General features: G+C 38.8%; 2 protein-coding genes across 2 annotated transcripts in view; both read right to left on the reverse strand.

Annotated features, from left to right (window-relative positions):
* Positions 1–1,970: 1,970 nt before the first annotated feature.
* Positions 1,971–6,221, reverse strand: gpr184 (G protein-coupled receptor 184). Its single transcript, XM_068720708.1, has 2 exons — positions 5,945–6,221; positions 1,971–3,553 (listed from the first exon to the last, which is right to left on the reverse strand). The coding sequence occupies exon 2, from the start codon at positions 3,509–3,511 to the stop codon at positions 2,486–2,488; it is 1,026 nt and encodes a 341-aa protein (XP_068576809.1). The 5' UTR covers positions 3,512–3,553; positions 5,945–6,221; the 3' UTR covers positions 1,971–2,485.
* A 5,167-nt stretch (positions 6,222–11,388) lies between these two features.
* Positions 11,389–14,800, reverse strand: part of prkd2 (protein kinase D2) — a 32,905-nt gene continuing 29,493 nt past the window's right edge. The window contains exons 17-19 of the mRNA XM_068711163.1: positions 14,495–14,762; positions 13,763–13,848; positions 11,389–13,073 (exon numbers count right to left, since the gene is read on the reverse strand). Of these exons, the coding sequence (XP_068567264.1) occupies positions 12,849–13,073; positions 13,763–13,848; positions 14,495–14,762 (579 nt within the window). The 3' untranslated portion in view covers positions 11,389–12,848. The remainder of the gene's footprint in view (positions 13,074–13,762; positions 13,849–14,494; positions 14,763–14,800) is intronic.

Here is a 14,800-nt window from a genome sequence, read left to right on the forward strand (position 1 = left end):
AGCGTAATACCTTCAAAATCAATGAACATTTTTGGAGGTCCGGTCATCCTTTATGTTCCTCGTAAGCGGTGGTAAATCTGTTCAGAATTTATTTCCCAATTAGCTTGAGTATAGTTCTCAAAGATGTTTCACTGGTAATGCATGTGTTCTTTGTTGTTTTCTTTTGTGTGTAACATTTGTGAAATGTGAAGCAGATTGTAATTGGGGCACCACAGTGTCACATGCTATTGCAGACATTGGCCACAAGGTAACAGAATTGAGTCCAATTATTGTTACTCCACCAAGTGATTTGTAGTCGTTCTTCGTGTTTACGTGCCAACAACTTGGAGATTTGCAGTTTGGACGGTGCTGTGACCCCGTCTTGTAAAGTATTGGATAAATACACACATATCTTGTCAAATATCCCAGTACAAATACGTAAAGGGCGATCTGCATTTTTACAGGATGGTCTGAAATTGGCACTACTGGAAGTCATATTTTGGAATTTTGTGCACCAGTCATCAACTGCTGTGTTCTCAATTGCATGGTAGACTAATGTTAGCATGCATAAAACTGCACCGTGTTAGTGTACTTTGTTTGATAAATGGTACAGAGTTAATGTTAACTCTGTTTGAAGGTAGAAAACAATGTTTTGAGTTGTGTTTCTATGTGGTTTTGGCGAAATTTGTTGGAATGTAAGTGCCCTTTGTAATTATCCATTACGCAGTCCCAGGCTGATTTTGTAGGCACATGTATTTATTGATTCTTCACTAGTTGTGGCATGAGAGGTCCAAAACTAACAGTGCATTAGTCCATTGCTAAATACTTTCCAAGGCCCCTAATTTGTCTTTATCCCATTAGTTCCTGCTAAAGATGTAAATCTTCAAAAGTCACAAAAATGTATTCATTTAAAAAAAAAAATGGCACTGTAGTTTCTCGCAAACATTACTCAAACAGGAGATCTTGCAAAAATCGGTTTCAGCCAGGGATAACACATACTGTTGCTTGTGGTTCATTGATGATGTTTTTATTAATAGTTTTTGGACAACAATGCTGGTCTATAGCACAGAGGAATACGTTATATCAGGTTTTGATTTCAGTACTGGTAGGTAGAATCAATTTATTGGCTTGTACCTTTTAATAGATTTGTTGAAAATAAGAAAAATGTAGAATATCACCAGCTTTATCCTTCAATTATTTAACACCGAGCAACAATCAGCTTGTGTGCGACCCTGCCTACTTAAAACAAAATCATGTTTTGAGAGATAGTTATGCCACCATTACATTTTTGCCAACACAATAAGGGAACATTTTAATGAAATGTTATTCACTCAAATATTTCATATACATTTCAAACATTATGTTTTCCTACAATATCCGGTCACCATGGACTGGAAAAAAACAGGCAGCAGTTACATTTCCACAGAAGCATACTGTATTTAGATAAAACATTTTAGTAGGAGTGTAATTTTCAAGAGATAGCTGTATACTGTATATCCTATCTCCGTATACAGACAGATAAAAGGCTTTTAACAAAAGAGAACATGGTACAAATCTCATGTACCTCTGTGATCATACTGGTTATTTGTCAAGTGCCTAGTTGACGATGTTTTTTTATGAACAATGATGCACTATAATGAGCAAAATATAAAACAAAGCAATAACGGCTTTAATGTTCTCCATTCACCTGCTCCCTCCTTCTTTCTTCTTTTCTTCACCCGTCTTCTTTACCTTTTCAGACATTGTGGCAAACATAAGACCCTCTCACACACACACACAAGAATATCCGGATCACTTCTTTCGCCCACTTGACACCTTTGTTGCGCACAGTTGTGCATGATTTACTTTTAACTTTATGATCAACCTTAATGGCGTTAAGTGCTTGCATGTGCTTATCATTTCCTAAGGCCCTTCTTCCAGGTGGAAAAGTATATAACGCCAACTACAGATTGATCATCACATTTTTTCTTTAGAAGTCAATTAGCCAAGCACCTGTTTAAACCATTGGTTTATTTGATTTTACAGTCAACATTTTTCACTGATTGTTAGACAGTAAAGGCAGACGCTCATGCTAATAAATTTATTTTTTGCATACTTTAACTACAATCACAATCACAACATCCTTGTATAGATTGGAAGGAAAACACAAGTGCACTTCAGCTCTAGCTGTGTTGCCACAAAGCAGAAAGGGCTGCCACTGAAGAACTCTTAGGAGATCAGAACCTGGGAATACAATCCAATTACAGAGCTCTGAGATGTGTGTTATTCAACCGCTAATTCTTCACTCTGCAGGATATGAGGGAGGAGAAAAAAATAAAAAAGCAGCAATGTGGTTCTCTAAAAGGATGTCTGATTGTCTGTACACGAAGGGTTGATTATGGGATGTAAATATTCTTGCTACTTACTCACTAACTCTGAAAATGAGGCCATAAGTTTACATGCAAATACACACACACGTATGAATACAAATGCACAGGTGCACTTATCCACCCACATAGCTTACGTTTCATATTAAGTTAGTATTAGACTTTCCTCTGTCATATTTAGTTAAAGCACAGTCGCCTGCCTGTGTCCTTCTTTGCCTTCTCCAGCACAGTTTCACCTCCTCCTGGACTCCGTTACTGACCAACACATACAGCACAGGGTCCACCACACAGTTCAGACTGGACAGTGCCAGAGTACATGAGAATGAAAAGTGCATTTTTTGTTCAAACTGGCAGTAACTTCCTTGAGGTTGTACATTATTACTCTTGTAGAAGACTAGTGAGCGCGTGAGCAGGAGAATGTGATATGGAGCAAAGCAAATTGAGAAGATCCCAATCACCCCGAAGGACAGCAGGCGGACCTTTCTCTTTGCCTGGACGCTCAGGCCGGGACTCTGGCCCACAGTGGCAAGCACCCTCCAGTAGCTGACCGCCAGCACCAGCAGGGGTAGCAGGAAGCCGATGCCCACTCTGAGCAGGTTGAACAAGGCCACGGGCTTCTCCATGGGGTAAGTCTCATAGCAGCGGTCATTGTTGTTTACCTCGTCATGGGCATCAGTGAGATTGTCATTGACCAGTACCATGATGTGCAGCGCTATCACAACAACATAAACAGTGGCACACTGTGCCCAGGCGTAGCGTGATGTTCTGTGGGTCTTGGAGCGGAGCGGGTAGGTGACCACCAGGCAGCGGTCCACGGAGATACAGCAGAGCAGGTAGATGCTGATGTACATGTTGGAGTAGTAGAAGAAGCCAGCTACACTGCAGGACATAACGCCTAGTTTCCAGTGGTGGTCCTGCCGGTAATAATTGATCCAAAGGGGCATAGTGAAGAGGAAAAGCATGTCGGAGAGGGACAGGTTGAGCAGGAAGATTCCCAGAACATTTTGCCGCCGCACTTGTCGGCAAATGGGGCCCAGGGTCAACACATTGAAGATCAAACCAAAAATAAAAGCCAGGATGTAAACAGACATCAGCAAGTCACTGATGGCACTCTCCCCAATGTCAACACACACAGTTGAGTTGGTGGTTGTCACTGTGACGTTCATTGTTGCTGTAATTTTATTTCACTTTCCTGGTTAGAAATTCATCTGTAAAAAAAAAAGGTTTTATGTTAAAACTTTCTCAGGTTGACACAGGCAACACAAGCTAACTCCTATGATACCATAGAATTCATAGTGCAGCGTGGACATTTTGTATCCCCCATCCTATTTCATGGTTCAATGAGCTCAAGAGATGAAATCATGTGATTGTCCTGTGGTGTTTCTGAATTTGAGGTAGTTTAGCTCTACAGTATATGGTGCTTTGGCAACCCCCAGGGAAGATACAGGCTTAGTCATGCACCGACAACGACAACAGTTGCAGCCCACAGTACAAACAGAAACTTAGATTGACAAAATTCCCTCCTTATTGCTTCAACTGTTCAGTATGGAGAAAACATGTCATGCATTTCTTTTCCAAATGTCCTGTTTTTTTTGTTTTTTTTTACAGAAACTGAGAATATTGAGGAACTAATCTTTTGTAACAGATAAATTAGATGTTGAAACCTCTGCTCCAAACCAAGCTGATCACATCCTTTTATGTTAATGCTGCTTTTTGTTAAACTGTCTATAAATTATTTCACTTATTGCCCTGCATGGTCCAAATCTACATGACAGGCAGGGGCAGCACAGACTGAACTCGTTAAGTGAGCATTTGCATTTTACTGCAGTCAGTGCGTAATACAACTTCAGCTCTGTGGGGGAAAAAAAACCCACAGTCAGACCCAACCAGTTATTGTTAATTTAAATATATCCTTACAGAGACTGACTTATCGTCCAGTTTTATGTTTGATGTAACAGTCATCATCAGAACTGGGTAGCTCAACCATTTTCCCAGTACAAGAGGCATTTAAATGTTTAAATGATTCGCAGCAGACACATGGTAGATATTAATCTGTGTTGCTTCCTTTTTAAAATGTTGCTGGTGCTGAAATGTCACAGAGAGACCAAAAACAAAAATGAGTAATAACAAAGTCACCAGTCTCTCCTTTGAGTAGAGCCCTTGAATCATTTCCTACAAAGACAACATGTGGTTGCTATTTTCTATGTAAAAGAGCACTCAATTGCTTTCATGAAGATTTTATATGTAAATTATATTCCGTAAATGTCCTGCCTCTCTCTGAGATTTCAGCATTAGGAAATGAAACCTGTGTTCTGTGTGTTCTTTGTGCCTTTTTGTCTGAATCACAGGGACATTCTTTGATATTTATTTCTTCTCTACCTTCTGTTCTATCGCTTAGGCTTGGCCCTGGTGTGTTCAGGAAGCATCTAATGCCATTAACGTCTGGGCAGAAATAGGCTGTCCCATCCAAACTCAATAATGGAGAAGCCATTTAGAGTCAGACCATCTTTAGTGAGCAATAATGTGTGGCTGCGTGTGTGTATGAGGCTTTCTATGTGAGTATGTATGCGCATGTGCGTGTGTGTGGAAATGGGTTTTGATTAATGGATTATTCACGACATTTTAAAGTAGTGTGGGTTGGGGAACATGACTGACTCGGAAAGTTTTGCTCATAAATCTGATACCTTTTTTTTAAAGAAAAAGTGGCAAACTGCTGTTTAGTCATCAGTGTGGTTTCACAAATCTTCCCCTCTTACTAACAATGGGCCATGAAGTGTGTGCTATTCACATTCTTTCCTCTCTGCTTTTTACTATCAATATGTTTTTTTTTCTTTTTCCTTCAACCAACATGATTTCATCTTTTGGTGTGGTTTTTACATGGTTTTTATATTGCGTCGGTTTTATTTTATGACATAATCCTAATGTAAGCCTACTTTACACAGCTGGTCCAAGCTTCTGTCCATTCTTTCATCCATCTGAGCCAACTATGTGTTTGTTAATATTATAAACTGAACTAAGCTTGGTTGTTATTACACAGCCTTGTTACCAGGGAGGCTTTTAAAGAGCAAAACTTCAGCCTCTTCTCTCAAGAGGGGGAGTATGCTGCATGCCAAATCTCCTTTTCCAAGAACAATATGATTTACTCTATGTTTTATAGCTTATTCCCAAATACCACAGCTGTGTTTCAAAGGTACTACAGTCCACCTGTGCAGTATATTTCTGTTATTTTCCACTATTTCTTCTTGTCAAGCCGTTCTCTACTTCACTCTCTAGCCTGGTGAGATGACCGCCGCTGGGAGAGCCACAGAAAACATTCAACCCTGCAGAGATTAAACATTTCTAGCCTAATTATTTCTGCCACGCTGACTCATATAGCCTCAAGCATACCATCCTTCCCCTGAAAACAGTCCACAGGGACGAGAATAAAACTAGCAAAGAAAGTGAGTTTTTAAACTAATTTAATACCTTAAACACCCTACTTGCAAAATGGTAAAAATATCTCACATTTTTACTATCACTGTTTTTAGTAACAGTCTAGTACAATTTCCAGACATTTCCTGTCTGCAATCAACTGTAAGAACTGTAATCAATGACCTCACCTGTTATTTTTGTTAAGACGTGTGTCTTGATTGCAAAAGAGAAGCTGTCCAGCGGGTGAAGAGTTTTCGACACATTCCAGAGCTGCTTCTAGTTTGTCGGAGTTCAGTCCAGGAGGGTTAGAGGACGATCTTCAGAGAAGACTCTTCAGAGCTGCTGACATGCAGCCAAGCCACTGTAGTCCCACATGGTACCCTGGAAAGGTTACTAAAATAGATTATTACCAGCCTATACGATCACTACAGCTGTTTGTTTATTTGCTCTGGTTGAGATGACTTGCCTTTGACAGCCAAAGTAGAAATGTCAGCAAGGCTGGGGAAGGGATGAGACAAAGTACAAAAAGGGGACGATACATGTGTGAGGTGGGAGGTTTGGTTCTGTAGAAGTGCATAGAGGAAGCATGCTTCAGGGGTGGGGAGAAGCACCAGACTGTGATGGACCAGACATACTCCTGAGAGACAAAGTGAAAAGAGTCTTCTATCACTGTGTGTTAGCAATGTATTTAAGGGAAGTTAAAACTCTGCAGGCAGATAGCCAGATATCATGTTACATACCTAAACCTTACTGATTTGACCTTTAACTTTCACATTGATAGGAGTTGTTTCATAGTGTAACCAGTGTAAATATGAATCATAATGAGGATATTTTCACTATACTTTGGAACAGTGTTAATACCCTTTGGCTCAGAGTTAGACTGATCACCTTAATTATTACTTAATGTAAGAAAAATTAAGTACTTTAACCATTTACTCCTCAACACATAAAAGCTTGAAGTCAGGAAGTGAGCCGAGTCTGATTTACGTCTTGTGAGCTTTGTAGCTGGCAGTGGTATGAAGAGTGTGGTTATCAGATACAGTTACCCAGAACAACCCTGTGTCAGTGCAATATCCAAGGTTCTTTTTATGTTTGTGAAAAGAATATGTGACGGAAGCCTGCAGCCTATCTCTTAATGTGCTGAGTAAATATTTACACCAGCTCTGTGAATGTAGAATATTTTCCTATAAGCAAGAATGCATACCTAAGGTTTGCTACAGAAACAGCTGAGAGAGGGAAAGAGCAAGGTTAGAAAGAGAAAATATTCTAAAAGGGGTTTTCTAACCTCAACACCCCTTATACATCTCTGTTTTTTTGGTTCTGCTATCATAGAGGCCAAGTCAGTGTTTCAGTGTCTGTCTCTGAAATGAAAATGCAAAAGAGAAGAAGGTTAGGAAATGTGTTTGTGGGTAGCTGTAGAAGTTGAGCTGACAGTTCAGTTGAGCTAATATTAGAAATAGGGCTGTGGTCACAGCATATCTATCATTTTGAAAGCATGTATTAAGTTGTCAGTTGCCAGACACAAAGCTACAGATGTTTATGCTATATGAAATGTAGTAAATCAACTCCTACTTTCTGGAAACGGTATGACTCAAAAAGTGGATTTTCCCAGGAACAAACCAATAGGTGTGCACACAATCCTGCAGCAACTTGTGTGAACTATATGAAACTAAATCTAAGTTTCACTTTGTCCTAAGATTTTTCATTATTTTTCCAAAGGCAATTTAATAACATTGGCTTTGTAGGATAGGGCCACATTACTAAGTCTATGTCAAAACATCACTGACAGGCCATATGTACAGTGAAAGACTTATCATTTGCTGTAATCGTAACCTATACTGCCAGTGAAGAGGTCCCTTCTTAAAGTCTCTAATGGAACAAAATTACAACAAAAATATATAGTCCTCTTGGCAGTTACAGCCTTTTTTAAATTAAATCCCCATTACTTTGCTTCACTAGACAGTGTTTCCCTGCTGAGCTGTGGCAGAGGATTATAAAAGAAGGAAAGTTTGTACTGAAAAGACTATAATTTTCAAAGATAACTTGTTTTGTCTGACTGCTGAAGGATTTAAGCTTCAGCTTGAATTTAGGGGAATAATTTGGCACAGGATGAGGACTCTGGATTTTGTCTTCCTGTTACACTGAAATTGCATTACGAAAGGATCAGTGCAGACATTATACTGTTTGTAATAAACTCTGTGCTGCATATCTGTAATCTAAAGTGCTCCTGCTACATGCAACATATTATGCTTGTTATAATGTGCACAATAATACATTATATTAGCTTGATGGAACTTTTGTGATAGGTCTATGTTTAAGAGTTGTGCATTTTAACATGGTGGACCCTGCAGAAGGTACCCTTTTATCTTCTCTTTTTTTTTACTATAAGCATGGAGTTGACAAGTAGAAAATGAATTCTTCACCTGTAAAACAACACAACAAACATACTGGTTGTTTGTTCAAACACTTACATTTTTTAGTGACCTTTTGTGGCTTTGACTGACACTGTCGCCCTGTGGTTCCAGAGGTAAAAACAGCAGAGCGCTAGTTGGATGACCAGTTAGCCAAAGACAAATCATCTGTGAGAGAAAAGTAATAATGAGCAGAACACAGTTGTATTTTAAAATGTCAAAATTTCAATGCAAATACAATTCAAAGAATGCATTTATCAATTGAGAAAAGTCTTTATTGCACAAAACATAAAGAATATTTGTAAAAAAAACAATAAAAGTGTCTTTTTATCCTAAACTTCTTAATCTTCTGATCAAAAATTAAGTTTTAGAGTTTAGTTTTTTGTAAAGAGAGACTGGTGTGCTGTGAGATGAGTTCTGGTGTGCCTTTTGATTTTGCATCTGTCTGACAACCGGAAATGTTCTGCAGTTTTCTGTAATTTTCCAAATTGTTTTAGACTGTTGATTTATTCCCTTTCAAAATGCATTATGCCTGACTGCAAGGGCAAGCTCAGCAGCTGGCCCATAGCCTGTTAATACTTGATGGCCAAACTGCAGGTCAATGGTTCTGCTGTGATAATGGCTTATGAGAAAAGTGCAATCTCGATCATGTTACACAATTACAGAAGAACATTTGCAGAGCTAACAAGGTGGTTTTTTTCTGTGGTTACTGACAGTGTTTGATGGTTGTCTTAGGAAGCAGAATTACAGAGCTTGGCTGACTTAATAATAGAAACAAATACAAAAAATCGTATTGTCAACCAAAACCAACAAATGAATTGATTCCGCACTAACAAGTATACTGCTTGCGTATAGCCAAAGCCAGAAATAGTTTATTATTTATTATTATTTATATTATTATGCCATCAAATTCCATTTCAAAACCCATCCATGAGTGCCAGGTGAGATGTTCCTTCATTAACTGAACATGGCCAGCGTAGATTATTTTGAGTCAATACACCTACACAAACCTTTCTGCTCACTAAATTAAAGTACTGACTGAAGCACTAAATGTGCTGAAAATAGTCCCCAAATAATGTGCTCTTTATTGTTTTCTGAGTAACATTTGCTAAAAACTACAGTGATCAGAAATTACTGGCCTTTTAAAAAATAAATAATGTGTATATATATATATATATATATATATATATATATATATATATATATATATATATATACACATTATTTATTTTATATATATATATATTGTAAACTGTTTTAAATATTTAAAGTCCCAGTAACGTATAATCAGTGATTTGTTTGTAAACATTATACACGTCAAAATAATCGCTGAAAACATGCAGAAAAAAGACTTATTGATAATTATTTAGTACTGAATTGAGGAGTTGGACCGTTAAACTGCTTTTCACCATTTTTGAGTTAAGAATGTTTTGGGGGGGCCTGCATAACCCTTCCCCTAATACTAGAGTCAGTAGTTCACAAAGATGAGGTGGATTAATCTTGTGAAGAGCTCCCTTGATGGAGAGCTGAAGGATCACAACCAATCCCCTCACAGTTTTAACAACTTTTTTTCTGAAACATCTGGGATTGACGGATGAACTGTTTGTTAATGGGGCCGAAATAACTACCTCTCTCCCCGGCCTTCATCCTCCTAACCTGCCGACATCTGGTGCCATTGCCAGCAGTGCGTGTCCACCAATGAGTGTAGAAAGCCTTGTGTGCTTGTGTTGTACTTACAATAGGTAGTCCACAGTAACTACAGTGTGACTAACGTGATTTTACAGAGGGACAGCTGATTAGACCCACAAGTGGCCGAACAGTTAGCAACGATAGCTAATATAGATGAAGAATTTGCTGAAACTAATGTTAAATTGTGACAGTGGACGTTGATTTAAGATTACAGGAATGTCTGTAGTAATATCCTACATATTCGTGAATTTGGGTACATTATATGAACCTAAAACTGTAAGGTTATTGTCTGCAGGTCGCCAGGCAATGCAGCAAACAGAGCATCAGAGTCGAGGTAGACAGGTATCAGATCTGTGAATCTTTTTTGAATCATTCAAATTTAGATCGAGTTTGAAAACACCACAATGTTTTGTGCTGTGATGAACTCAGACATATTTATTTTTGCTTTACCCGATCATCAGTATGTGACTCAATGGGCTGAGGGCAAGGATAGGGAAGTATCCTATTGTATTAGAGACAAACATGTTGTTTATTGCAGTCTTTTTCTGGGGTTTGTTGAGAATAACAGTGACATCGAATAGACAGTCATTCTTTAATGTTAGGTTAGTTTTAACTATATATATATTTAACAATATCCACCCCTCAGATGTGTTTAACAACTCAAAATAGAATGAGTGATTAAACAAAATGGAAATTCAGTGTCATTTTCAAGCTCAGATTAAACAGAAGTGTTCTACTTTGTTAAATGGAATACTTTCTCATCTGAGTAGTCATTCTATATGTTAACATATGTCAATGGTTTGGATCTCTTTTGTTTACTAAATGGAGGGTCTCCACTGCCACTTGCCAGGGCAAAGCTTGAGGAGGTGTAGCTGACGGGATAGTGATGAACCTGCCCACACTTAAGAAAAACAAAAGGAGACAGAGACAAAGAGTATTTCATTTTGTGTTGTTGGCAAAGATGATGGGTGTAGTGTAGGAGGAAATAAGGGTGTGTTTTCACCCGAGTAGCTGGCTGAAGTGCGCTCATCACATAATGGAGACCAATTCACTCCCTTTGCCTCTATAGCCACAGGGTCCTTGAGTGCCACTCAGTCTGTGAGGTGTAATATGCGTAAAAGAAAATAAATCAATTCTTTGATTGATATTGACGGATATGAGTGAAGTTTTGTGTCTACTCAAATGCAAACATAAATCCATCATATTTAAAGTCCATGTTGAATGCATTCTTGAACATCTGCATTGGCCCCAATGTATGTACGTTTAAACAGCAAATACAATTGATATATCCGTTATAATTTGCTCTTCTTCAGTAAGGGACACAATAACAGTCTGTCAGACTAGCATTGTATTTTATTTCTGCATAATAAGAGGTCCTAAACCTTAATGACAGTAATGGTCCTCCCTTCTTAAACATGTTAACAGTGAATCATAATCACATATCCATGAGTGATCAGTTTTGTGTGTTTTCTCTGTTTATAGATGACAATTATGTACGGATGACTACATAAAACATCCAAGACAAAAAAGAATATTGTTCAAGGTTTGTATTATCCGTTACAAAGGCTAGAATGATCTTTCAAACATGGTATACAGTCTACGCATATTTGACAACTACATAAACTTCAGGTTACACATGGGTATAACATCATAACTACAGTATGTTTTCTATTGTATCTAGATAATTCTACTTCACAGAGACATGCAACATATTGACATGACAGGTAGTCAATAATCAAATTAAATACACTCTCCAAAATGTAGTTCAGTAATCCAAGCTCTCTGTTTATGCACTTATATCATAGGGAGGGGTCTGCTCTTAACAACAGTAAACAAGTAGCTGTGTTGTTTATAAAAAGCATCCATTTACCTGCTTGGGTTTAAAAAAAATCTTCTTTCATTGGCAGTATTTGAATCGTATGTACACGCAACTGTGAGGACATATTATTCACCATTGAAATACAGAAGTGATTGATGAGAGTGGGCGACTCAGGTAATGGACAGCTCAATGCTGAGTTCATTTAAAACCGCAATGACATGTTCAATCACGTTTTTTCTAAGAGCCTATTGTGGCTCAAAGCTTGTGGTAATTACCGCAGGATTTGCTGTCCCCAGATCAATACCTCCAGTTTTCACTACAGGACATTCAATTATGGGGATGCATTTGTGAATATAAATGGGTTTGACTTCATGCCTGCACATTAGTAATTACCAGCACAGAGGAAGTCTTTTGTCACCGGAAAGAGATTGAACCGGTCTTTACTGAAGAAAATAAAAGAGAATGTAATTCCAGTCAGTCCAATTAAATGACACCAAAACCAAATGGTACTTCTCTTTTAATGGGAGGCAGTTTCATTTTCAATATTCACCATTATTCTTTTCGCAAAAACACCTCAATACAAACACACCTACATTACTTCTTTATCACCTGTGGTGAAGGAGCATTTCCTGCTTCATTTTGTGATAAGCATCATGCGGTTGGAGGAAAAGAACATGCTACTCTTTATTTGTGAGATTGTTTGACGAAAAGACTGGCCAGGTCAGCCGCACAGAGGATGTGAAATAGAGTCGAGCTGTCTTCACCATGAAAATTGTCCAACAATTCAAAAGATGAAAGACGACCAATAACAGCAGAGGCAAATAAAGGAAGTTATTGCCTGAGGAGATACATTGGATTTCTTGCTGTAAAATTGAGTGCTGCCAAACAGATGTTGTGCGGTGAAAGTCTTAACAGCTGGATATTATTCTCATTAAAACCACACAACTTGTCTCTGTTAGGCTGTAGGTCGACCATCCCAATCCTCCCTCCCTCTCCCTACTTCTTTCCTCCTTCCTAAATAAGCTTGAGTCCTCTCTCTCTCTCTCTCTCTCTCTCTCTCTCTCTCTCTCTCTCTCTCTCTCTCTCTCTCTCTCTCTCTCTCTCTCTCTCTCTCTCTCTCTCTCTCTCTCTCTCTCTCTCTCTCTCTCTCTCTCTCTCTCTCTCTCTCTCTCGTCAGAGGATGCTGACTCTTTCAGTGAGGCCTTGCACATCGGCATCCTCCCCACCCTCCTCATCGTCAGAGGCGGGGGCAGGAGGAGGAGGAACAAGGTGAGCAGGGTAAGGCAGAGTATGTTCACGGGCAAACATTTGCCAGCGGCTGTCATCACTCTCATGGGTGATGTAACGCCCGCCGAGTTTAGTCTCCAGCTCCCGCAGATCCAACCACGTCTGATAGTCCTGAGACATGAGAAACGGGAATAAACACGGATGAAATTTCAGTTTCAGGAACCCTAAAATTAGATTAAAGTTTAATGGGCTTTTATGTGTTTATAGCACATCATCCGGTAATCACTTAAGACAGTGCATGTGTGTATCCATCTGTATGTGCGTGAGTAAGAACTTGAATGACCCTCGACTGGTCTGGCTGCTTCTGAGAATATAATAAAAGACACTTTCATCTGACTTAGGGCAGCACTGACACTGAAGCTTTAATAATGCATGGATGTTCTTGCACCAAAACAACAACAACAACAACAACAACAACAACAACAACAACAGTAGACTGGTTTAAACCGACAGAGAAAGATGACCTGTAGGCAATAAAGACTTGAACTAAATGGTCCTCAATAAAGTTCTCAAATATCAGCCTTGAACTTCTGTCTCACCACTTGCTTGTAAGTGCAGGCTCCTGGTGTTCATATTTTCCATTTCTATAATGGCCACAAATTATATTAAGGGGTTTGCAGAAGTCAAAAAAAGGTGCAAGTTATTGGCAGTCACCATATCTGGAAAAAGTGCTCCTTCCTATACTTTGAATTGGGGAATAATGGTTGCAGAGAGTGTTATAAAAAGTGTCAGAGAGAATAAACCATTTATTAAACACTGTGTATGTTTGTGTGTGCATACGAGTAGTTTCTATATGCTACCTGTAAGTATACGTGGCTGAGACTCTTGTCCACGCTGTAGCGTTTCCTCATCTTAACTTGCAGCAGGTTGTTGATCAAGTCGGTTGCTGGAAACAAAAAAAATATACGGATAGGTCTATAAAGTTAAATTGAATAGTTACTGAAAAAAGATAATGTCTTCGTATTGCAACTTCATCGGAACAATTTTATCTCTTAATGTAGTTTTGGTAGAAACAGTTTCTGCAGTACGTGGCTTAACATGCATCAGGGCTTTATTACACAATCTATTGTGAAATATAAACATTTGAATTTGTAAAAGTTTGTCCTGCTTTGACAGTTCATGTTAACCTTCCTCATACACACTCAGAGAGAGATATTGTTTAAACATATGATCATTTCGGAGGATGCAGTTTGTGGTGCTGTTGAACTGTATTAATTATAGAGCGGTATGATGTTTCTGGTATTTATACCTCATTGATATAAATGGGGTGGACAAAATAAAACAAACACCTCTCAGTGTAACTCAATACAGTTTAACAGCACCATAAACTACATCCTCCAAAATAATCATACAGTTGAATCAACATCTTTCTAAATCAGTTTCAACAGAAACTTGACATGATAACCTTCACAAAGAAGGATGTATTGCAGGGCTGTTGCATTAGACTGAATTACTTTTAGCAGAGTGTACCTAATAAAGTGGCAACTAAGTGTAAACTAAACCTCCTCTTGTCCCTTCCCCTCATTGTTTACCATCACTGGAGATCTGTTTCCAGGGGTTGGGAGGGTACATGAAGGCTGCATTGTGGATCTGGTCATGGATTTCTTCGTCCTCATTAAAGGGGAATGTCCCACTCAGGCTGACATACATGATGACGCCGACTGACCACATGTCCAGTGAGCGATTGTAGCCCTGGTTCAGCAGAACCTCTGGAGCCAGGTAGGCCGGAGTGCCCACCACAGAGCGTCGGAAAGACTTTTCGCCGATGATACGAGCAAAACCAAAGTCACACAACTTCACCTGGGTAAAATGAAAAGTGAGAGAAGTAATGAAATAAG

The sequence above is a fragment of the Cebidichthys violaceus genome, unplaced genomic scaffold, assembly GCF_023349555.1.
Source record: "Cebidichthys violaceus isolate CVI_PGR_0920_01 unplaced genomic scaffold, fCebVio1.0.p SCAF_1, whole genome shotgun sequence".
Classification (NCBI taxonomy): domain Eukaryota; kingdom Metazoa; phylum Chordata; class Actinopteri; order Perciformes; family Stichaeidae; genus Cebidichthys; species Cebidichthys violaceus.